The 26,142-nt window shown below is 42.4% G+C and overlaps 1 protein-coding gene across 6 annotated transcripts in view; it reads left to right on the top strand.

Moving 5' to 3' along the window:
* ADCYAP1R1 (ADCYAP receptor type I) overlaps positions 1 to 25,812 on the top strand; it is a 171,572-nt gene extending 145,760 nt beyond the window's left edge. For 3 of the 6 annotated variants that reach the window (XM_026652153.2, XM_026652152.2, XM_026652151.2), the window contains 4 exons: positions 11,156 to 11,239; positions 20,735 to 20,864; positions 21,090 to 21,131; positions 23,816 to 25,812. In XM_026652153.2, coding sequence (XP_026507938.1) covers positions 11,156 to 11,239; positions 20,735 to 20,864; positions 21,090 to 21,131; positions 23,816 to 24,025 — 466 coding nt within the window. In that variant the 3' untranslated portion in view covers positions 24,026 to 25,812. Of the gene's footprint in view, positions 1 to 1,951; positions 2,042 to 11,155; positions 11,240 to 20,734; positions 20,865 to 21,089; positions 21,132 to 23,815 lie in introns of those variants that run through there. The other 3 variants (XM_024196805.3, XM_024196806.3, XM_024196807.3) reach the window with 3 other exon arrangements.
* Positions 25,813 to 26,142: the final 330 nt, after the last annotated feature.

Raw genomic sequence — 26,142 nt, 5'->3', positions numbered from 1 at the left:
TACTGAGGGGGACGGTCAGAGCCCGAGCATGGCTGGGACTTTGCAGTGTGGACGCAGCTCAAACCACAGACCCATGTGAGAATGTCTGCGTAGGGCAGTGTGGATGTATTAGCACAGCTGTGAGGCCCGGGTCCAGCAATTGTAAGCCCAGGCCTACAATGCAGTGTGGACACTCAAGTGCATGCTGGGTAACTCCGAGCCTACAAGCCTGGGTCCCACAGGCCCAGGTTTACAATGCAGTTTAGGCATCTCCCCAGTGGCTAGCTTAGGCGAGTGCTGGATTTTCTGAAGTCCATTCTGAGACACCTGTCTGTCCCCATGCGTTGTCTGCCTAACCCAGGCTTTCTGAATCCCAGTGACTTTTTAGGCACCTAAAAACGAGGCAGGGTGATGCTCACCATCACTACACGTAACTTTCGTTGCGACTCTAGCCCTGTGGCTCTGATTCCGCCAAACACTTAAGCACATCCTTGACTTTATGGAATTTAACCATGTGCTTAAGTGCTTTTCTGAATCGGGTCTCAGGGGGCCTAGTTTCCCATTGCCTTGGGGCCTTGTGCAGTCATTTCTACCTGTGCAAAAGTGGGCCAAATTCTCTGCTGGCATAACTCCATTCAGTGGTGCTCTTAACAATCTGGTTTATCAGGTTTCCCAGACTCGTCCTAGAAACATTTAACAATAAATTCATTTATTTTCTCTGCTTAGCTCATATGTATATTGGTGGCCCAATTCTTCATTCCTTGGGTACCCCACTGAAGTTAATGGGAGCTCAGAGTGCACCCAGAATGCAGGGTCTAGTGTCCCTGAATATCAACCACCAGTAAATAGGTACCACTATGGTTCATACATCATACGAACTAGTTTTACCAGCATGCCAGAAAGTCGGATGTATCTCTGTTCACAGACCAATAGTTTCACTATAAAATGATGTCACACTGCATTCATCTATAACTGCCCTATAAGGGCCTCTTTGCTGGATGCAAGGTGCATTATAGAGGAAGTATATTGCAATAGTACTGATGCTAAAGTCTATGTAGTGTAGCCACCATGATTGTGGGACTTGCTTCATTCACATTAAAATATATTCAGCACCGCAAATATGAGTGATTATCATCAGAATTAGACATTCACGCTAAATAACCTTCCCAATGATCATTATAAGTAATTTCCTGGGTTTTCAAGTTGAAAAGAAAAAAGTTAGAAACATTTAGTAATTCCCCGTGTTCTTGATTTTGTTTCTGTAGACTAGTTAAATGCTTTAGCGAGTGTGATATCTCCAATTTTATCCATTTGTATATCCACCCATTCATTACCAGCCTTGTGCAATTTGTCATCCTCCATTTGGTTCGGGCTCAACATTACCTGCGTGCTGCTCGTTCCATTTTAGATTGAGTTGCTCTAACTGTGACAGACCCGGACAGAACAAACAATGACTCAGTGTTTATTTTAATGATACTTAAAACCCAAAGTTCTCCTTCCATTTTACTTGAGTGAAGGCCGGATTCATGAAAAAATATCTCAACCATTGAGAGGGGGGCACTGACTTCATTGTCAATGCCCTTTAAAATTTCAGGACTCTTTTTTTCAGAGTTCTCTCTTTGTTTTGCTCGTTTATTAGACCATATTTTCCCCCAAATCTCATCACTTGTTAATTATCCTTGCCTCCTACAGGCAGAAGTGAGCAAAGGCAAACAAACAGAAAGTTCAGGCCTGTGGTTGTTGGGCCATGTTCTGCTTTCTATTATTCTGGTGTCAGTCCTCAGTAGTGCCACAGACTTCACTAGAGTTGTTCTGGTTTGACACCAATGTAAATTAAATCAGGATTGAACCTGGTTGGAGTTTTGAGAACCTCAGATAAAAGGTGTTCTAAAAGGGTGAAGTGTTGATTATGTATTAACCTTCATAATTGTATGTATTATTTCTTTTTGATTACTGCCCATGTAACACACAGGAACCCAGTGTGAGCTGATATCCCCGTCTAGTGGCTGAACTATGTAAAAACGGTTGTCTCCTACTGCCTCCAAGCTAAAGCAGTTGGTTTTATAGCTCAGACAATAGCAACTTCAGCTTTTATATCCAGCGGTCCAGGTAGCATCCCAACAGATGACCCATCCAGGGGCATTGTTACATCCAAATATTGAAAGCCATGTACCAAGTTATAAATGGGCAACTAAATTCTCACCATCTGTTTTAACTCTCCTTTTGTGGACTAAAGACAAGTATCTACTATTTAGAATCCTGCTTTGACTGGCACAATCCACGGCAGATCAGTTGGTGCCTGCATCATTCATATATTTTTTCATGAATCAGCTGCGGAACAGGAAGCCAAGAAATGAACGATGAACAGCCAAGGTTTTTTCATCCATTGCATGGCAAACATAAGTAATATGGTGAAGATAGTGGGCCAGATTCTGCACTCAGTTGCCCAGGTACAACTGAGCACAGAATTGTCTCTAGAGTTCTAGAGATAGTAAATACACCTGTAGTGCAGAAATAATTACATTGAGGTGTCTAACTAAAATTCACTTTACTGTATGCATGACCAAAGTTACTGTTAGTGAGAGGTTTATTTATATATGAAATGGAATGTAATTATATCAGTACGATAGGTTAAAAAAACCCAGGAGATGCATGAATCACTCATATGCTGGGTTGAGCCATAAGACTAAAATAGCGCAAGCATTTCCATTAAGCTTTTTGCTTGTTCACTCATTGCAAAGGGCTAAAGCACATTTGATTGACATATATATATATATTTTTTGGCTCATGGATGCATAGTATACTTTTTTTGGTTTGTTTCTGCTTTTGCTTTTTTTAACCAACTCTTCATGCTGACTTTTGTATCATGCCTGTTGAAAACTCAAAAGAAAAAAATAAAACCACACATTCATCTAGCTAATTCAGGTCTACGTCATTCCTCCAATCAGCATCTTGCTGGAAAGAAAGGAGAAACATGGCATATACCATAGGTAGGTATGATTTTACATATGGTCCAATCTAAAAGGGCTTAGGTTAGCGAATCACTGTCCTAAAGCAAGTGTTTTGGTAAACAACACTCCTCTGCAATTCACTGACAAAGTCACTGGAAATTCAATGATTCATTTTGCTATTGCTTTGTCTTGCTGCAAATACTCAAATTAGCAGTGCCAGTTATTTCCAACAGGATCTTCCTGGCATAAACCCCAATTATAACGGGAAACTGCAGCTCCTTTGCTGAGCGGTCTGTCCATTGGCACGGCGCTTTAATTGCTTAAACACGGACATTATTAATTGGGGAAGGGAGGCGGAACTCCCACTAACACCAGGAATGCAGGGGCCTCTTAAGCAAAGGTTTATCCATCCCAACACTAGGAAAAGATTATAGAAACAGTGAACATTGGTTACTTGTCAGCACATGAGACAATGGGGTCCTAGTTCTCATTTCTAGAACAGCCAATAAGTATGTTAAAAATGGTTACTCTATTTTTTTAAAGACTAAATCTTACAAAAGTTGCCTAGTGTTCAAGGGTAAAATGCCTCCTTCACAAATATTGGGTGGTATCTGTTTTAAACACCATTAAACAGATGATTTTCTGTACCACACTAGGAGTAATTAAGGTGAACCCCCTCCTGGCCCCAAAACTATTTGCAGAAAGCAGTGGACGTCTCTGGCCTGCCATTGAGCTATCTGTGTCTGATACTTAGATGGTCCCATTCCTATAGTCTCTGAAGCCTCACAATCTATAATGCATTTCTCCCCACAGCACTCCTAAGCTCTATATCCCCATTTAGCGCATGAGGAACTGAAAGACCAAGTGTCTTGCTCAAAGTCACACACGGAGCCTCTGTTAGAGCAGATAATTGAACTTAGGTTTCCTGAGTCCCAGGTTAGCACCCTAACCACCCATCCATCCTTCTTCTGTACATATCCCGCTTGCATTATTTTAATAGTGATGGGAGGAGCAGGCCTAAAGCCACATCCATCTCGGATTTGGTTTTGCCATTTTATCGGTGACTTCCCAGTACGGCATTCCATATGAGGGACAAAAGATTGGTAGTTGTCAGTGAGGTCAGTTTAAAGAAGATCCCATTAATTTCCAGTGAAACACAAACACTTTACTGTGCCTACACTGGTATCCTCTGATTTTGATACTGTAAATCACAGCAGCACCGCTCACATGTCGATAGTTACAAGGTCACCTGCAATGCATGAAATTTTAAAAGACTGTTCTGCTTGGGGTTTTTTTGCATAATTCGAGGCATGCCCTTTAGAACTCACTCACTCAGGTGAGAGCCATCATCATGTAGGCCAATTGGGCTTTATTTTCTATTTTGAAGTAGCAATGGAAAATAAACAAGTTTTTTTTTTCCTCTAAACATTGCTACATGTGCACCCTGCTCCGATGTATTTGTACCAACAGTTCCATGATTTTGGCGTGTGGCTGTGGAGAGGAAGAGGTATAATCACCAGGCAGGCTTTGTTGTGAATGTGTTGGCTATTTTTGAAATTAAGAGAGCCCTGGTGATATCCCAGTAGATTCCACTTGAAGCCATTACATTCTGTTGGGTCATTTGATACGTCTCTAATTATTGATTAGCCCAATCCTTTCAATATGCTACAGTTTTCTGAGATGGTATTTTGATATGTGGATTTAGTGCAGCAGGAGTGCAAGCTTCCCCAGGCACTCGCTGTCCCACCTTTGCCAGGGCTAGTGTGTCAAGCCATGAACTGAAGGACACAATGGCTAGGACAAAATGGCAAGGTTATTCTTGGATTTTTTTGGGTGGGGAGAGGGAGGGATTTTGAGTTTTGTTTTTCAAATTGATCCCCACTCCTTTTTTCTTGTAGTCGCTTGCTTAATGGGGCTGAATTAAACGGGTCTTCATGCTGCAGTTGTTCGCTGACTGCAGATAATGGGGAATAATTCTGACATCTCTTGATCTATGATGTGCCTTTAATTTCTTTCAAAGCTGGCAGCACAACATGCTATTCTGTCGAACTTCTGTCGCCATTTGCATTTAGGCTTCTATCATATGGAAAACGAAAACGGCATTAATTGCCAATCATGGCGCTTCTTTTTTTCTTATCCTTGATTTCTTGTGCCCTTTGTTTTGCAATTGACGCTCTTTGTGTCGAGTGTCTTAAGGATTGTTAATAGGTGCGCTGGACAAGCGTGCAGGCATTTCATGATGTATGGCTGTGTTGAGTAAGACTGTGGCATGGAAAGGTGTTGGTGAACCTGTCTCTCATGAGACTAACATATCTAGAACATAAGAATGGCCATACCGGGTCAGACCAATGGTCCATCTAGCCCAGTATCCTGTCTTCCAACAGTGGCCAATGCCAGGTGCCCCAGAGGGAATGAACAGAACAGGTAATCATCTAACCTGTGTGCATGAAAGGAACTGCGCGCTGGTGATTATGCAGTTAGTTAAATTCTCTGGGCCAGATTCTTCCCTCACTTAGGAAGGGAACCTGCAAATTGCAAATCATATAAGTAGTTCCACTGAAGTAAATGGGACAGTTCGTATGAATAAGAGTCTGCAGTCGCAGGGCTGTACACTTCATGCAGCAGCCCATTGGGTCACATTCTCCTCATTTCCACCCAAGTAATGCCATTGACAGTACTGGGTTGAAGAGGTGTAGCAAAGATCCCTTGGCCCATGGACTGCAGTGGGGTTTCACAAAGCAATGTCTCAGTCAATCTGATCATTATTAATAAAGCATGTTAAATCATTGTAAATCAGGAGTAACACCGTTTAAGTCAATGGAGTTATGACAGGGTACAACCAGTGTGAATGAAAGGATAATTGGGCCCACAGAGCCTGCCCTTAGCCTCTGTCAATTTGGCATAGGTCAATGGAGTTCTGCCAGTTTATACCAGCTCTCCATCCGGCCCTCAGTGTCAAATGTTCACATACTCTCTAAGCTTCCTGCTGTATGTTTTGTGCTTTCACTAATGGGAGTTTGTGCACACTGATCTAGGAATGCAAAATCTTGTTGGCATGTGCAAATGCTTGATTTTGTGGGAATTCAATTCAGCAAAATTGATAGTCCAAATTTTCAGGGCCCCTTAGAAAATGCAGCCATTAGTCACTGTGGATAGTTCTCTGAAAATTTCTACTCAAATCACAGCAGAGGTCAAAAAGGCCAACAGAATGTTAGGAACTATTAGAAAAGGGAAATAAATAAGACAGAAAAATGTCATAATGACGCTATATAAACCTATGGTGCACCTACACCTTAAATACTGTGTCCATTTCTGGGTGCCATCTCAAAAAGAATAAAGTGGAACTGGAAAAGCTTCAGAGAAGGGCAACAAAGATGGTCAAGGGTATGGAACGGCTTCTGTATGAGCAGAGTCTAAAAACCTTAGGACTGTTCATCTTAGAAAAGAGATGACTAAGGGGGGATATGATAGAGGTCTATAAAATCATGAATGGTGTGGAAAGAGTGAATAGGGAAGTGCTATTTGCCCTTTCACACAATACAAAAGCCAAGGTCACCTGATGAAATTAATAGGCAGCGGGTTTAATACAAACAAGAGGAAGCACTTTTTCACACAACGCACACCTAACCTGTGGAACTCATCACCATGGGACATTGTCATGACCAAAAGTATAACTGGGTTCAAAAAGAACTGGATAAGTTCATGGAGGATAGGCCCATTGATGGCAATTAGCCCAGATAGTAAGGGATGCAACCTAATATTCGGGGCAACTGTGAGCCTCTGACTACAAGAAGGCAGGAGTGGAAGAGGGGATGGATCACTCTATAATCGTCCTTTCTGTACACTTTTTGCAAGGATGATTTTGGATTTTCCTTGCTGCAGTGAATCCTGTGCTATTCAGTAGGAAGAGAAGAAACTCCAACTCAAAAAAGCTAAATAGATACAAGTAGGTGCTTAGAATATGAGGTGTACCCTGTGTCTATTTTTCATTAGATAACTCCTCCGCTCCACTCCTTTTTGCACAGGTTGTCTGCATTATCATCTCTGGCCTCCTTTCCGCTATGGTTTCAGTCTCCTTTTCCCAGGCTTGGCTTCACTACGCCGCTAAATCAGCCCCGCTGTGATTGATGCAGCTGGGGCGATTTAGCACGTCTGGTGAAGACGCTACATTGACAGGCGCGCACTCTCTTGTCATTGTAATTAATCCACCTCCATGAGAGGCGGAAGGTATATCAGCGGGAGCGCATCTCCCACCGACGTCACACAGTGTAGATACTGCGTTAAGTAGATGTGAGTTATGTCGCCCGGGGGTGTGTGTTTTTTTCACATCCCTGAGTGACATAACTTACATCGATGTAAGCAGTAGTGTAGACAAGCCACCCGACCCTCCACCTCCAAAAGGATTTGCCCAGGAATTCTTAATAGCATCATTCTTAACTTGTATAAAGTTTCCTGTTTTTCACCTTTACAATCATGCATAAGCCAAATTCTCCCTCACTTACACCTGTGCAAGTCTACTGAGTTAAGCACTACCTCTTCATCTCCATCTGCCTTGCTGACACTGCTCAGTCCCATTCTAGTGAACGAACCTGAACTATCAGCATTCCTAAATCCACTGTCAATGTATTATCAAAGTGCTGATGCTATGCAAAATTAGAGCACAATACATTTTTATTAAACATTAAGAAATTGATTGACCTCATGTGCTTTTCGCTCTGTTTAGAAAGGCAGTAGGTCAAATTAGATCAGGTAAAACTCTAGTAAGTATGTTTTAAGAGGAAATAATTGGGGATTTTTGAGAGCTTTTTTGGGAAAAAAAATCTGGTTTTGTTTTAAGAAAAAGCCTTTTTTTTTTTTAGTTTTTGCGTTCCTTTCTTTCCCTTTCCCCTTTTTTCAGTTATAAAAAGGGAAAGGGGTAATGAATTTGGATACAACTGTATGGTATCCAAAAAACCACACAAACAATAGTGGTATAAAAGCTTCTAGCAGATCTACATTCTACGTATGTTTGGTTTATCTTGTAGAACACAATAGCAGGGATATAATTCTCTATTAAGTTCAGTAGGATAGTTGGGAAAAAAGAAAACTTGTGGAAAAGTTTTGCTGTTTTTTATCACGTTCTGCAGACCTTTTCCGTAATTATCCCAAACAACGTGTATTGCTCTTTCCTGGCTTTGCAGCAGCACTTGTCCATCAAATATTATTTCCAGAGCTGTGCTTTTTCCTGCTGATAATGCTAGTTTAGCAAACAAGCAGAATCATGTTGGTTTCTTATCCACCAGAATGATATATATACACACACACAATAGAAAATTAATCTGCCAACTGGAAAAGAAGTGTAGCTACAGCTGTGTCAGTCACAGGATATTAGAGAGACAATTGGTCCAATAAAAGATGTTATTTCTAAGTAAAAAAGGAGTGATGTGATAAGGGAAACCATTTCTCAAGCTTCAAAGAAGGTGCTACATGGAAACGTGTCAGGAAGAATGAAATCTAGGATTAAGATTTTCAAAAGTGGTTCAAAAGCAATTTTGGGGGTGTCAATTTTTGGATGCCAATTTGGGAAACTGTAAAAGGCCAGATTTTCAGAAACTGCTGAGCACTGGCCCTCTGAAAATCAAACAGTGAAGTACCCCAAATCACTAGTCACTTTTGAAAATGTCCACACTCATAAAAATAAGCTGACTGAATCTTCTAATATTGTCTCCTGATTCCTCACTATGGATTTCAGTTGCCAAACAATGCACAATACAGCACAGTCAAAACAGACAAGATACATGATGCAATGAACAGTTATACGCTGAGAAGTAATTTTCTAACAGTAACACCGTGCAGTTCTGTATTTACTCTCAGCCCTAAGCACAGTAAATGAGCTCTGCTTACAAGTCAAAGCATGATTATTTTTTTCTATCTGCTAGAACAATACGGGCCACGAGATCGAAAACTCTTGCTCTGTTCTCTCTGGCTCGTACATCATCACCAATAATATTCTGCAGTTGGAATGTAGCTGTCTAGGTTGTTGAAGGTGCAAAAAGAGAGAAGTGTCTTTACTAAGTGACTCAGCAGTTCTAGCCACGGAAATGAATATGGTCCAGCTACAAAATATTTATTCTATTTTATTGTTCAGTTTATAAAATGCACCTTTTTGCCATCTCTAGGCAAACTGATGGGCCTGAACTGAGTTATCCCGATGAGCGTTGCGGCTGGCGAGCTTTGACTTTGCCACCTCTAGGCAGATGCACAAAAACACGAAATAATAATATATTAACACAACCAGAGAAAGACATGTGTCAGTGCAAAAAGTCCCCCAAACTGTCATAAAAATTCCTTCCTTCCCATGCCACCTCCCTGGGCAAATGCCTTTGTAAATAAGTAGGCTTTGCAATCAAGAGAGCTGAGTTACGTCTGTGAGGTCAGGTTGGGAAACAAATTGCAGTCATGCGGCCTCCCCTGGAAAAGCTTTGCCACCTGACCCAAGAACTACAAATCTGTTAGCTGGAGCACCTCAGATGGTCTTAACCGCCAGAGGGTAAGAGAAAAGATGAAAGGGTTGGAAGAGCATCAAGGATCCCCAAAAGCCCTGAATCCAGCCAGGGGAGAATTCTCCTGATGCAGGGAATGAGAAAGCCAGCGACTGTTGTCTGAAGACCTCCTCTCAAATATTCATCTAGGGAGCATGCTGTGGGAGGGAGGGGCAAATTTGGGGTGGAGTTGCAGCATTGCAGAGATTTTGGACAGTCCCCGGAACCTGCCATAGCTTAGCCTCCCAGATTTGTCTAATCCATACTGGGGGCTGCTCTGGACCCCAGAGTACCCCAGCAGCTGGAGAGCACCAAGGCGGCTTAAGCCACCTTCCTAGCCCCCTTGCCTTTTGGTCTGCAATTTCTGTGCTGCATCTCTTAGAAGTGCAGCATAGACAGCCCAGGGTGGAGGAGGGGCCAGCTCCTCCACTTCAGGGGACCTATGCTGATTGACACCAGTGGAGAATGTGGTCTCTAAAACAGCCAGGACCCCAAATAATATATCATCTATACATCAAAACCAACCCCTTGATTTTTTCCCCCAGAAGCAAACAAGAAGAGAGCACTGGTGTAACAGGGTCCCTGGGGAAGCCCCACTAAGCAATCACATTGGGCTTCTGGGGGCTCGTTCATGCCACCGATGTAATCAGGGGCAAAGTGAAAAGTCCACCTGCAGGTGGGTTGCAGCAACACAAAGCATTCGTAAGCCCTGCTCCCTGCCACACGCTGCTCACCCAAATTGGGCGGGGCTTGCTGGGGCAGGGTACTTGATGCAACACATCCCTGGGACAGCCTTCATTGATGGAGACTCAGCCACAAGTTAAAGCTGTCTCCCCAGATAGAAGCCCCAAGGGGAAGCAGTGACACAGAAGCCACCTGTACACGCTATATAAAGTTGTTAGCCATTGGCTTCTTATAAATGTTCCCCCAACTTGCCCCAGTACTACCTTTCTTGCCAGCAGTGAGCACGCCTCCCAGGCACACATGGGAGGGTAATGAGTCCCTCCTCTTCCATGGGGCATAGCCGGAATCTCAAGGAGAAGGTGTGGTACTGTCGATACTGAATACGGCTGCCGTTTTTACTTGTATACTCCTCTGAGCGTAAGCACACTGACAAAGCGTGAGATACGTCCCAATGAGCAGAGCCGGTCATGCACACAGTTTCCCAAGGAATTCCCATGGTTTACAGGAAGCTAAACTGAAAAAAACACATTGTTGTCCGTGACCACTTTCTAATAATGAATCACATGTGGTTGCAGAGTTACACATGCCTTTAATTTGGGGCTGGTCAGACAACAACACAGACTTACAGCAATTTCTGTTTTATAAATTGATACCACTATTTAATTGTTTTCCATAATACCTACGGTCTGTTTCAATTAAGTATATTGTTCTTTTATTCTCTGTGCAGTATCTGACAGCAAAGTCACATGTATTTTTTTTTATGCATAAATGTTCTAATCACCTGCAGCCAGGTTGTTCCCCCTTTAACTTATCTGTGAATCAATACACCACAATTGCCCGCGGCAGCTAATGCATTTTATTTATGTTTTCGCTTTGATCAAAGAGCTGGTTTGCGCTGCATTTGCGTTTAGTTGCACCCACTTTCCATCTTTGTGCCATGTCTCGTGAAATGTGTTGAAACTGACCTACTTTGGCCTTTTCATGGTATTCTGAAAAAAATGCTAATCTTGTCATATTTAGCAGCTGCGTTCAGAAATGCTACTGTAAGCCCAAGAGGGCTAACCAGCACTCTTGCAAGATGTCAGAACTATCCACCATTACCCTGTAAGTGTACACAATCCCGTGACATTATTGTGTTTTTGTGAGGCATGTTGCAAATAAATGGTTTATATTAGCAGTGGGGCAGAAGGGAAACTGTTCATTATTTCTTGTTGCATGAGGATGATTTTGTTTTTGGTTTTGTTTTTTGTCGTGTGCTTCTGCTGATACATCACAATCAAGAATGTTAAGCTTATTTGTTTGAAATGTGTCAGTTTATTGACCAACGCGATTTATGATTATGAATAGCAGAATTAGGGATTAATCCAGAGCCTTTTGAAGTCAGTGGGAGTGTTTTTTTATTGAGTTCAGTTGATTTTTGAATCAGTGTGTAATATACCCACAAAGTCTTTATGAAAACGTTTAACAAACCTGCCCATTTTTAAAGAAAAAGTTATTAATCATTATGTAGCAAGGGAGTGCTATGCACATTGGAAAGAAAGTACTTTGCCTGAAACTTTGCTAGGAAAATATAAATGAAATATATGGACCAGATCAACAGCTGGTATATATTGGGATACCTCGACTGAAGTCAATGGAGCTACAGCAGTTTATGCCAGCTACGGATCTGGCCTAAAATGTATTTATGTATATTTGCTATGCTGTATGATGTACAGCCCAACTTTCACTGGAATTTCATGGTAAAGTCTTGTGATTTGAACCCTGCACTCTCAAAGATGGCCTGTCAAACTGATCTAAACACAATACAGCCTTTTGTCAAGGTCAGGGAAATTTCCCTTCTTAATGGTTGCACATTTTTTCCCTTTGCTTTCTAACCTATCCCATTTTAAGTCTGAAAATATATTTTTTCTAGTTTAGAGACTGGATCTCTTCTCAGGTTACTGACAAAAAGAGAGCAGAGGAGCTGCCCAAAAAGATTCAGCCAAAGAACTGATCCTGAATAAAAGCAAACAAAAGAAATAAAAAGTAGGAAAAGAAGAAGAAAATAATTGTTTTAAAAAAACCGGCAAAAGGTATTTGCTCAGTCCAGAGAAGGTAGTGATCTGAGAACGCCATAGAAACTGGAATCCGCATTTCTGAGCTAAAATAATTTTTAAGGATGAAATTCACTATTTAATTCTTAGGGAAATGGTGGACAGACCTAATGCCGAGCCTCTGCATAGTGGTGAATTTAATTCAGAGCAGTTGAAAGGTGGTAGATTGACAGCTGAAGTCTTCTAGCTACCATAATATAAACCCAGCACAGGCAGCGGGCAATGTTAGCTCTCCATATGCCATCCCTGTAACATACCTTCAGCGTGTTCATGAGGGCTGCTGTCTAGCTGTGACAGGTTAGTTTAGTATTCATGCCCATTCAGCTGGTAGGCTGAAGGCATTAAGTACTAGCATTCTTACTGACATGCCAAACAAGAGCGACGTAACCAGCTGCCCTGTTCGGTTTCAGAAGAGGCCCTGCAGATCTAAGTGGTCTGTTTTCCAGCCAGGCAGAGATAGGCAGGCCACTGACTGAATCCTCTACATTTCAAAGCTGTGGAAATATACAGAAAATGTCTCCATCCAGGAGATTGCTGAGTTCCCAAACAACCATACCCTCTCCATATCCACCCGTCTCAAATTTTGCCTTCATTGCTTGGTTTTTATTCAAACTTGCCAATGTCTCCAATAAATAGATGCTGATTTACTGAATATTCCAAAATACAAACACAAGCAGTGGAGCATAAACCAGCCATTTAATTATACACCTCTGCCCCGATATAACGCTGTCCTCGGGAGCCAAATAATCTTACCGTGTTATAGGTGAAACTGCATTATATTGAACTTGCTTTGATCCGCTGGAGTGCGCAGCCCCGCCCCCCCGGAGCACTGCTTTACTGCGTTCTATCCGAATTCATGTTATATCGGGTCGCGTTATATCGGGGTAGAGGTGTACCTGCAGCATCCCATTCCTCCATTACCTAGTGTACAAGTAGGTCCATAGCCCCTTATCCTCCTCTTTAAAATACAATTATCTCATCCTGAGCTTCTTGTACATATTCCAAATTAAACTAGAAACCAGTTTCAGCCTTTTTTTTTTCTTCAAAGGAGGGGTCCCAAATAGCATAATAACTATTATAGAAATCTTTTTCTAAGATTACAGCTTCAGAAATCCTTTGGCTCCATTGACAGCTTAACATAAGAATGACCACACTGGGTAGGACCACTGGTCCATATAGCCCAGCATCCTGTCTTCCGCCAGTGGCCAGTGTCAGCTGCTTCAGAGAAAGTGAACAGACAAGGGCAGTTATCGAGTGATCCATCCCCTATCTTCTAGTCCCAGCTTCTAGCCATCAGAGGTTTAGGAACACCCAAAGCAGGGGGTTGCATCCCTGACCATCTTGGCTAATAGCATTTACAGGCCTATTCCCCCATGAGCGTTTCTAATTCATTTTTTAACCCAGTTATACATTTGGCTTTCACATCATCCCCAGGCAGTGAGTTCCGTGGGTTGACTGGGCATTGTGTGACGTACTCCCATATATTAGTTTCAAATTTGCTGCCTATTAATTTCATTGGGTAACCCCTGGTTCTTGTGTTAGGTGAAGGATAAATAACACTTACCTTGTCCACCCCATTCATTATTTTGTAGACCTCTATCATATCCCGTCTTAATCATCTCTTTTCTAAGCTGATCAGTCCCAGGTTTTTTTTAATCTCTCCTCATATGGAAGCTGTTTCATATCCCTAATCATTTTTGTTGCCCTTCTCGTTAACTTTTCCAATTCTAGTATATCATTTTTGAGATGAGGTGACTTGAACTGCACATAGTTGGATGATTTAGTTGGGGTTTGTCCTGCTTTGAGCAGGGGGTTGGATTAGATGACCTCCTGAGGTCCCTTCCAACACTGATATTCTATGATTCTATGACAGTATTCAAGGTGTGGGCATCCCATGGATTTACATTAAGATCTTTTTGCTTTTATTATCTGTCCCTTTCTAATTGGTTCCTAACATTCTGTTAGCGCTTTTCTGTTAGCCCAGTCCCTGCCCCGTAGGCGCCAGCTCCGTGGGTGCTCCACGGCTGGAGCACCCATCGGGAAAAATGGTGGGTGCTTAACACCCACCAGAAGCCCCCCAATCAGCAGCCGCCCAGCACCTCCCTTCCGCCAGCGGGCCCTGCGGATCAGTGCCTCCCCATGCCGCCCTGTTTCGCGGCGCCCTGGAGGGGAGGAGCAAAGACACGGTGTGCTCGGGGGAAGGGACGGTACTGGGCGGGAAGACGCGGGGTGGGGATGGGGCATGGGGCAGAGCTGGGGATCGAACACCTCCCGGCACTTTGAAAAGTCGGCGCCTGTGCCCTGCCCCCTCCCACGCTCACCCCCCCCCCCACCGCTGCTCACCATGTCCCTTCTCTCCTCCACCCACCCCCCGTGAGGCTGCCCGCCATGTCTCTCCCCTCCTTCAGCCTCCTCCCCCGCGAGACGCCCCACATGCCTCCTCTCCTCCACCCCATCCAGTGAGACCCCCCCACTTGCCATTTACCACATCCCTTGTCTCCCCCAGTCCCACGAGACACCCTGCCCTCTGCTCACCATGTCTTTCTTCACATTCCTGCCCCCCACCCTCCGCATCCCTCCTCACCTCCCCCACCTCACGGTGCGTCCTTCCTCAGGCCCCGCCCTGTCAGACACCCCCCCCCCGCCTGCTGCTTGCCGCGGCCCTCCTTGCTGCTCGCTCCAGCACATCTATGGGGGCAAGGGAGTGAGGAGGGACACGGTGAGCAGTGGGGGGTCTCGTGGGGGTGGAGGAAAGGAGGGAAGCGGCGAGTGGCAGGTGGGGGATCTGGTGAGGGCGGGGAGTGAGGAGGGACTTGGTGAGTGGCGGGCAAGGGGGGGTTGTCAGGGTGGGGAGTGAGAAGGGACGCAGCGAGCGGTAAGGACCTCAGGAGATGGGGGCGTGGAGTGGAGGAGAGGAGGGATAAACTCACCAGGCAGTGGTGGGTGGTCAGGGCCTCAGGAAAGGGACGGAGCTGGGAGGAGATGAGGCAAAGTGCAGGGCCTAGAAGTCCAGCAGCGTGTCGGCGGCAGCTGTGCCATGGTTGGCTAAGCCTCCGCTGGCCTATTATATCCACCACCCATGATATCCACGATGACTCCAAGATCTCTTGTTTGAGTAGTAACAGCTAATTTAGTCCCCATCATTTTGTATGTGTAGTTGGGATAATTTTTTCCAATGTGTATTACTTTGCATTTATCAACGTTGAATTTCATCTACCATTTTGTTGCCCAATCACCCACTTTTGTGAGATCCCTTTGTAACTCTTTGCAGTCTGCTTTGGACTTAACTATCTTGAGTAATTTTGTATCATCTGCAAATTTTGCCGCCTCACTTTTTCCAGCTCATTTATGAATGTGTTGAATAGCACTGGTCCCAGTAGGGATCCTTGGGGGGCCCCCAAAGTTTTATAAGAAAGTCATCAAGAGAAGAGAACCAGGGACTCAGCAATAGGCCTCAATCAGTCTGTTCATAAATTGGAATAGTTGTCAATGTTGTCTCAATCTTAATATGCACAGAGTAGCATTGCCTTAATCTTATATATATGACAAGGGTGTAGTTCTGTTAGGTGGTCTCATGACCAGACTGGCACAAGCAGGCATAGTCCTGGGAACCATGACACAGACACAACTTCAGTAAGCAGAAAACATCTAGAGGAGAAGAGAGAGGCGGCTTTCAGCCTTCAGCTGCTGTTTTTTTCATGATTCCCTCTTTCCCAGAAGCAGGAAGAACAGATAAACCCCAGAGCTTCCTCACAGAATCCGTTCCAGAGTCACGGCCCTCCTCCCTTTGGGGGCTGTCTATGTGCCTGACAAGGAACGCTCACTCACCAAGCCTTCACAATCTCTCTCTCACCATTCTATCTGCCAGGATTTCTAAGTCACAAGATGTGTCTGTGTTGAATCTTATTAATTAAAGACGGAAGAAAACGTTTAGGACAGCTCGTCCTCCCTACTGGCAGTTGTTTCCTAAGGTGTGGTTCACTAATGCTTTATTTGTAATGATTTTCTTGTTTTTTTATTAACCCACAGAGGCTGGGATTTTCAGCAATGTCTAAGGGGGATGGGAGTTGGCTGCCTCCCTCCCTTAGGTGCTTTTGAAAAATTCCTGGTTAATTTTCCTGGTAATGTTTGTTTTGCATCTGCGGGTCTCTTCAGTACCTAAGCAATTATTTCAGTCAGAAAAAAAAAACACTTAGAAAGCTTCTCAAGACAAACTTTTCTGGAGTTATGATCTGCTTCTTAGAAGAACTGCACCACAACTATAAAGCATTTCTCCAAGTTCTACCTACCTATACATTCAACTTAGACAATCTGTAATAGTGCCACCTTGTGACTAATAAGAATGTTATTGTCAAATCCAGCCCTAAGCAATGGTGAGACAATTCTGCATTGAATTAGCTCTCGTGGTCAATATGTTCTTCTTATTTATATTCTGGCTTAATAATCATATTATTAATTTCAATCTTTTACTCCTAGTTCTTACCCTCTTGTATCACTCTACATAATTTCTCTATATCCATGTTTTTACATACTTCAAATACTTATAGACCGTTATCATTCCCCTATCCACCTATCCACCCAACCCCACTTAGTCATTGTTATGCATATTTGGTTATTTTGGGTGGAATTTTCAAAGCCATATAAGGTATTTCCTTTAGACTTAGATTTATGATTAGAAATTAATGGTCATTTAAATATTTTGATAGCTTTGAAAACCTCTCTATTGTTTCCTTAGAACTCAGTTCCAGATCACAGCACACACACACAAAATGTCTGTTTTTCTCAAATTAAGGTGTTTATTTTCCCAACCACACATAGTTTTGATTAAAACAAAGACCAATCATGTGTTTTAAAATCTTGTTTAAAATGTAAAATATTAATAGGGTAGAATATTCAATACAAATCACTGGAACGGGGACTAAATTAATCTAACATAGTTGATCTTTTCCATCTTTGATTCATGCAGACCTATGCCCCCAGCAATGCAAATGGGCTTCAGCAACCTCTCACCAAACAAGCCCATTAGTGCAAATGAAAGATTCCTTATAGAGGACAAAGTTATGGAACTTTCCTCTTTGTTATTTCTTCCCTTCTATTGTAAATGTATCTCACTTAGGGCATTAGAATTCAGGTTGGTTGAGGCAACCTCATCAATCAGGAGACGAAGAAAAAGAAAAGGAAAAAATGAATCCATGTTTTTTTCACAATAAAACTCCATTGCTACTCTGACTCCCAGTCACACTATAAAAGCGAGAGAACCCATCCCTGAAACTGTGATAATAAAGTCTCTCATTTTTAAGGCTTTCATTGAAGACAGCCATCAAAACAATAGATGTTCTGCCTTGTTCATTGTCTAACAGGGCATTTTAACTCTGGTATTTTTAGGGGTGTTTGACTGTAGCCAGGAGTTTAGTCGCATTTCTTAGAGGCTGTGTCCCTTCCAAACAGCCAAGTAATGTTTGGTTGGCTAGCTAGTGTTTCTGCAACTTCAGTAGCATGTCTATTAAGTTCTGTAGCCATGAATGTAAATGGAGGCAGTACGTTGTTACAGTCTTGCTTCCATCACTGCTTCTGCTTTCATTTTTCTTTCCTGCTGCTGCTCCCGATAAAATAACAGGAATCATCACTTCATCCTCAACAGACTCTTTCTGCCCGTTGCAGGGTGACTACCCACCATCGTGTTGCCAAGCCTTCTCATTCAGAAACAGCTATAGAGAGCTGCAAAAATTGCACCTGGATACAAATTTCTGCTCAATCCAGGGGATGTTCAGAACTGGTTTGGGTTTAGTTTATTATAGCGATAGGGCCAGCTGTGAAATTGAGATTTGTGTGCAAACTTCCCCAAGTTCATGGGTATTGAGATCCCAGGTTTTGGCTGTGACCCATCTGCAGATGTGATAGCTGGCTGCCAATACTGGATAACATCTACGGATAGCTTTTGTTTCATCAGTTGTTTTAATTTTGTGTTTGTTGGCTTTTGGTTTCCTCGCCAGCAGTTTTGTTACATACAAGATCTGCACAGTATATAAATTCTAGGGATCTCAGTTCCTTAAAGATGGAGGTTGTTAATGCCCTTCTCCAATGTCCTTTTGTGACATGGCCAGTCTATTGCACCAGATACTTCAAGTTGTCTTTCATCTAGGCTTGCTCTTTCGTTCATTTCTGTTTGTTTTCTTTGCCTTTGTGCAATATGAAGCATTGATCCATCACATTGCAAAGTGCATTTGTTAGTTCATGTGTTTTCTCGATAGCAGTAATGGAAGCACAATTATGAAAGCACATGACCTCATTTTTTAAAAGAGTGAGGAAACTTGTTCTGTTTAAAGCATGATTTTATTTAGTATTTCAAAAAGTCTCATCAACCAGCTTAGAGCCTTTGTTTTAACATCCTGGTTCAGGAATAGCATGCTTCAGTCAGACGAGACAGACTCCTTAACAACATCTAATTCTTTTATACCCATTACAATCTCCTTTTCTAACTTGTTACGAGCCAATTTTTGATCTTCTATAAACCTGTGTGTGTATAAAACACTTCTTTCTTAGTGATCACTGTGCATGTATTTCCTTCAAGGTTTTCACGGGGTTAATTAAAGACAGTATCCTCCAATCCTGAGATGGCATTGCAGTTATAGATTCTGAGATTTTAAAGCCAATGGGGACCATTTTGATCAACTAATCACACCTCTGGTTAGAGCAGGTCATAGAAATTCACCCCAGGCATTCCTGCATTGAACCCAGTAACTTGTGGCTGAATTAGAGCATGCCATTTCCATCCATTGTGAAACAATGTACTTTCCAGTCAAGCTGGGTTTTTTTAAAACACCTTGTCTAAAGTGATGGATTTTGGAGAGAGGTATCTCCTTGTCTAGGCTTGATCTCTTCTCATTTCATGGCGAGCTTAAATATTGTAGTGTCAAATGGGTTTGAAGATTCTGTTAGCCTGCTCTCTCTTCTTCCAGTGCTTCTGTCACTTCTCTTATCCTCTATGATATTTTTGTAGTCCATAAATGCTGCATACTGCAGTTTATGATAGATAGATACCTATCTCATAGAGCTGGAAGGGACTCTGAAAGGTCATTGAGTCCAGCCCCCTGCCTTCACTAGCAGGACCAAGTATTGATTTTTGCCCCAGATCCTTAAGTGGCCCCCTCAAGGATTGAGCTCACAACCCGGGGTTTAGCAGGCTAATGCTCAAACCACTGAGCTATACTTCCCCCCTTAAATGTTTAGCAGCCTCCTCATTAATTTGATCCATTGTAGTGAATTGACTGATGAATCCTGTATACTCTCATAGCCTGTTGACGACCCGTACTTTGGCTGGCTCAAGCCGTGTCAGACAAAGGGGAATGCTGCAGAGGATGGGGAGGGGATACTGCCAAGAATACTGCCAGCAATGAGCCAGTGTCATATTTTCGCGGTGGCATTCGGTATAGCCATGTCAGCACTGCCTATGAAATAATTGCGGGGAGTTCTTCCAGAGCTCGGCCAGGGCCTCTTTCTTTCGCTATTCCCACCCGTATGCCAGCTCGTTTTAAGGGAAATGTTCAAGTGTCCCCATCAGACGTCTCTCAGCCACTCATCTTTCTACTGGAGGAAATTAACCTTTGCAATTCAGAAGTTATTCTTTGTGACCGCTATACCCGCTTTGTTTGCAGATAGGCATTCAGTTGGCTTGTTCCTTTTGTGTGCTTACCCATAAAAATTCAACTTGTATTGTAGCTGAAAGCAAGAGATGGTTTCTCATGGTGGCAAGCTGCCTCACCAAGCATAGACTTGCTTAATTAGGGCTTGACTGATGCACAGACATTGTGCTGGCCTTCTATGTAGCGTGAATTTCATCCAGATAGAATCAATTGATCACTAGTATATCTTTAGTTCCCAGCATTCTTGTCTAGACCCACTGGGCTCGATTTTCCTCTCACACTATTTTACATCGGTGCAACATAGTTGACTTCAATGGAGTTACACATGATTTCCACCAGTGTAAATGAAAGCAGAATCAGGCCCCTGAGCAGTAGAGTCATGATTGCATAATACAATGGAGACCTCTTCTCTTTCAAGAAGAGGTGAACACACAGAGAGGAGATTCTGGGTGCTGCATATAAAGAAGGCAATCAGGTGGTGCTATTGTTCTTTATTTTATTTGTATTATGGTAGCACTCAGAGACCACTGCTAAGATCAAAGCCCCATTGTGTTTGGTACTGTACATATCCCTAGTAAGAGACAGTCCCTGTCCAGAAGAACATGCAAGCAAAATAAGAGAATACGATAGTCCACAGTTCTAAACTATTGATACATATTCATACTCAGACTGTACCAAGTGTCAGAAAATGGGGGCAGAATAAAATGGGGGTAAAATCAGGGGATGGGAACGAATGGGCAAATTTTATATATATTATTTTTATTTATTATTATTTTTTGCAAATGGAACACCACGAAAAGTTAATCGAAGCTCAAGTTGTCCCTGCAAAGATATATTAACATTCTTTCAATTTGTCGTAACAGGAGGCTGGCCCGCTCCACTCTGCTGCTTATCCCCTTGTTTGGAATTCACTACACAGTGTTTGCCTTTTCTCCTGAAAATGTCAGTAAACGGGAGAGACTAGTGTTTGAATTGGGACTGGGATCTTTCCAGGTGATTATACCATGAATTCTGCTTTTTTTTAAAGAAAGAAAGAAAGAAAGAAAGAAAGAAAGAACTCTGTATTTGTTATGACAGCTGTGCATGGATCTGTCTTTGACTGTGTGTTCATTCACTTACTGTATGTGCTTTGTAGACTAGCAGTTCTTCCCCCCCCCCCCCCCCCCATTTTCTATCAGTTCCTTTTAATTTAAGGTCTTTTCTCTCCTGTTTATCCAGGGCTTTGTCGTTGCTGTTCTCTATTGTTTCTTGAATGGGGAGGTAAGATTTTTGATATTTTTACCTGTTCTCCCTCCGCCCCCATCTGTTTAGCATGACATTTGCTTGTGATCACACCTTCAAACCCACCTCTAGGGTGACCAGACAGCAAGTGTGAAAAATCGGGATGGGGGTGGGGGGGTCATAGGAGCCTATATAAGAAAAAGACGCAAAAATCAGGACTGTCCCTATCAAATCGGGACATCTGGTCACCCTACCCACCTCTCAGCTGTAATTCATTAGCTATCTACTCCTTGACTGCATCCAAATTTCAGACTGCCTTCAGCAAAGCAGGAAGCATGGTCTTTTAGTCAAAGCAGTGGGCTGGCAGTCAAATAGTTCTGGGTTCTGTTCCTGCCTTTGCCTCTGGCTTACCCTGTAACTGCTCAGAAAGTCACTGGGGACTCCTACTACCAGTGCAGGATTGGGTTCTGAATATCCTTATGTTACAGTGTAGCTGTAAAATGGGAATAATAATAATAATTCCATACTTTACCTAGGTGATTTGGAGCTGTTTTTATTACTGCTTGTAAAATGATTTGAGATCCTTGAATGGAAATAGGGGATTTTGCCTCTAAAGCTGCAACACAATATTTAATATTTATTTCCGATATTTTGCTGTGCGTAATATTTGCAGTTTCTTTACATTTTGTTAAATAACTTCGTCCTATTTTAAAGGGCACTTTCTCAATTTTGGCCTGTGGCACAGTGAGTGGAGAGGAATGAATTGCATTCATGGCCATGGCATTTATGATTCTTGCCTTTCAGATCCTGTAGATTTGATCCTAGATTTGACAGTTATTTTGTTTGCTATTAACCCAAATTGGTCTCTGGGGTTTGCAGTCCTTGTGGTTTTCCATATGAGTGCCATTTACTATGGATGTGGGGGGGAGAATTAAAAATATAGGGCCAAATCTTCACATGGTGTAAATCACCTTTTCTCAGTGGAGTGATGCTGATTTACATGATCTGATCTGGCCCTATGATGAAAGGCTGCTTGGGGGGAAATGATATATATATATAACTGGCCTTGACAAGGCACTGCTTACAGGGAAGTTTTAGGCAGTGTTCTGCACTTTTTTACATAGGCAAATCTACAGTAATTGTGCATGGGTGAAATCCCATTTCCATGCAATAAAACTATGCTCTAACTTTGTCTGTGCATCTCAGTCATGAATTAAGATTGAGGGATATATTGTCTAGTTGATGTGCAGCATCCTAATAATGCTTAGCATTTATAACGAGCTTTCCATCGTTACAGTTCCTAAAGCAGTGAGTTTCCCTTAGATAGAAGATTAGTTGCTAAGTTGTATTTACATCCCCATTGCAATTAGTGCCACATTAGGTGAGTGTACCCTACTCTGTACATGTCATATATACACCGAGTAAGTTCAGCGGGTGTCATGTGGTTAACAAAGAAGAGTTAAACCTACTTACTTGTTCATCTTCCAACTGTACCTGTCATAGCATGTCCTATTATTGTGCCATTTAGGTGACATACCAGGATGATGCTAGAAAGGGTAGCATACACACTTTCATATCTGCCTGCTGTCACCCCTTTGTGGGGAAATGATAGAGGAGAATGCAGTGTTTTCATTAGCCATACATCCACAAAAGGCGGATGGGGACAAGATGGGGATGAGATGTGTATGAAGCATATTCCATCTTGAATGGTTCGCCAAGGGCCCAATCCAAAGTCAATGCTAATCAAAGGGGAATCTTTCTATTGACTTCACTGGGTGGGGTGGTTCATGCCCAAGGAAAGATTAACTCAATAAATGCCAAATGCAATAGAGAGCAAAAAAGGCAAGCATGGTGATGCAGATTGTTTCCACTCATAAGGGAAAGACTCCAATCTGATTTGAGGATGGTAGGTCCACAAAGTTGCAGCCCATTGTTTCAGAACTGAAAAAAAAATATCACTGACCGTATCATCCCTCTGCTCTAGATATGGGGGTGAAATCCTGGCCACACTGAAGTCAATAGCAAAGTTCAACAAGGTCAGGATTTCACCTGGAGTATCCAAGCTAACCGCTAACTGCCTGGAGTTAGGAAGAAAGTACCCTTAAGGGCAGAGGAGTCCAAACTTGTCCATTACAGGATTTCATGGCTATGCTTCTGCTAAAGTATCTGGTATTAGCCGCTGTCATAGACAGGATACTGGACCAGAGTCATGACCCAGAGACTATGGGAGTCGGTGGGCTTAGGAACATTATTAATGTTATTGTTACATTTTTATTTATTATTTGTATTATCATAATGCCAAGCAATCCTAGTCACTGTGCTAGGTGCTGTACAAACACAGAAAAACAAAACAGTCCTGTCCCCAAAGAGCTTACCATCTCAGTGTAAGACAAGAGACAACAGATGGGGGAGTACAAGAAATCAACGAGACAGTAGTCAGCATGGTAGGCAGTGGACATGACAGGACCTCAATGCACCCCTGGTCTGATTCATGGTGGCAACTCATGTTCTCTGATGTCAGTGAGCATAGACTGAGTGTACAATAGGGTTGCATTGCATTTCCCCACTGCCTCCACCCCGTGCACATCTAGAATTCTCCCTAGAGTTCACTGAGGGGAGACGTTCAAGACGGGTCTTAAACAAGCATTGTTTATTTTTGAAACTTGATTGTCTGTCAGCATGCACCCGAGCGGCTAAGTACATAAAAAAATGACCTTTTAAAGTTTCTCCCTAAAGGTGCAATCAGAAATAAAGAGAAAATGGAGGAGCTGGAAAGTCAACCGGTATTTTGCTGTGGATTTCAAACATCGCCATCCCTCTCTGGCGAGCAGCGGAGTGAACGGGGGGACACAACTCTCCATTCTGAGCAAGAGCAGCTCTCAGATTCGGATGTCCAGCATAAATGCGGAGAATCTAGTGACATGAGCAACTAAATAACCCCTCCCCCGAATAAAACCCAAGACACCCCTTTAAAAAGAAAAAAAAATCATAATTTTGGTGGTGTGGGTTTTCTTTTTTAATGATTATTATTATGATTTTTTTAATGTAAGATGTGTCCAAAAGCATGAAACAAAACATCCCTGGCGTTTTGCAGAGAAGAAAAAAAGGATATTTTTTTAACGATCATTGTAAATACACCACTAAGATCCATGCCATTGACAAAAAAAATCAATAAAACGCCAAGCCCACCCCCACACACCCATTTAGAGCATCTGCAAGTAATCCATTGTCAGCCAAGTGTATCAAGTGATTGCTGTGCAGTTGTGAACATTGGTTGCCAAACTGATATAAATCTGTCTGTGCATGGACTTCATTGTTGTTATTTTGGGGGTCTGGGTTTGTTTGTTTTTTCTAATCCAATGCATCGTCACTATGCCTCATTCCCATCTTTGTTGTCTCAATATTCTCAGTCTCTTTGGAGTCTTAGGATATAGCTATAACGTTGGGATTAATAATGCCGGCCAGTTCACCAAGGACTCTGGAAATGGATTTCATGGCTGGATTTGGTCAGAAGAACTCAGCGGACTTAGAACATCTGCTGTGACTGTGTGAGACAGCATACCTGTCACCATTCTGGAGAGAGGAATCCATGCAGCAGAGATGGGGGTCTGCTATTTTAGGTTCTAGCTAAGCTGTGAATTTTCTAAGAGGGCCATCCATTTGAGAGAGATCTATATTTTTGGGGTTGATAGGTTAGAGTTTTGAGTAATGTGAACAAAGATTTCTCCCCCACTTCCCTTCCCCCCACTAAGAGGCAAAGGTCAGTTCCAGGATTCTCGCTTCCTCTGAATTACACTGAAACTCCTGCATCAATGTCTGATCATTGCACTGCGACTGGTAGTGGCATGACGTGTGTGTGTGACCTCTGCGACCAGGCTGGCATTGACAGTGTTAGGCCTCAAGTTTGCGAGCACAAGAGACTCAACAGGGGTCCAACATGGTGGTGCAGGAAGATTAATGTCCTCAGTGTCTGTAGAGCACCTAAGCTGAACAGTAAGACACTATGGAAGGGAATGATAAAGACTTTGGATGATTGACCATATCTGGCAGTTTCTTCTATCATTGGATCTTTTGTTTGTTCACCAACAGATATCATTAATGCCAATGTCAGAGAGACAAAAGAAAAAGTCCTTTCCAACTTTGCCTTGTAGTAGAGCCATGACTGGATACATATCTACTTCAGTCAAACATCAATGATGTCAATTATTTCTTGAGAGGTTTTATGTGGTGCATAAAGGCTTTAAGGACTGTATTTGCTTTTATTTCTTTGTGGATTTATATGTGAGTGTATTAAAAAACAAAATGACATTTAAATATGATGGTTTGCACTCAAACTAACAACAACCAGGGAATTCAAAATTATGGTTAGCTCTTTGTTCTTAATTGAAATGAAAAAGAAAATGGGGGGAAGATATAGACACAAAATTTTCCTGTCAGCAGAGATTTTGATTTCACTGGGCTTTGTTAGTTTAGTTCAAAACTTCTAATGCCATTTTAAATATAGTTTTTTTTTAAAAATAGTTTCCTTGTTTTTAAAAGGAAAAAGTAATGAAAAGTTATGAAAGAAGTATTAATTATAATACTTAACACTTAGTGCTTTATGGGACGTATTCTGCTCTTAGTTACAGCAGTGTAAATCTAAAATAATCCCAGTAGAGTTAGGGGTCAATCCTGCAATCCATTGATATGGATGGATCACTTAATGATTACCTGTTGTGTTCATTCCCTCTGAAGCACCTGGCATTGACCACTGTCGGAAGACAGAATACTAGGCTAGATGGACCTTTGGTCTGACCCGGTATGGCCGTTTTTATGTTCTTATGAAATAAATGGGAGTGCTGCCCTGACTACAGTGGGTGCAGGAGCAGAATTTATTCCAGATTCACACCACTATAAGGGTGAAATTCACTCCTGTACAGAAGACCAGTAAAAGGACTATGTACGGCTTAAATGTACTTTGAGGTCTTAAGTGGGATTTATATGATGTACAGGCTTTTTGCCAGTCCTCTGCATAGGGTTGACCCTAACCGAGAGTAGAATTTGGCCCCCT

The sequence above is a fragment of the Terrapene carolina genome, unplaced genomic scaffold (assembly GCF_002925995.2).
Source record: "Terrapene carolina triunguis isolate 2854851 unplaced genomic scaffold, T_m_triunguis-2.0 Scaffold111, whole genome shotgun sequence".
NCBI classification, from domain to species: Eukaryota; Metazoa; Chordata; order Testudines; family Emydidae; genus Terrapene; species Terrapene triunguis.
This window is presented reverse-complemented; position numbering and strand designations above follow the sequence as displayed.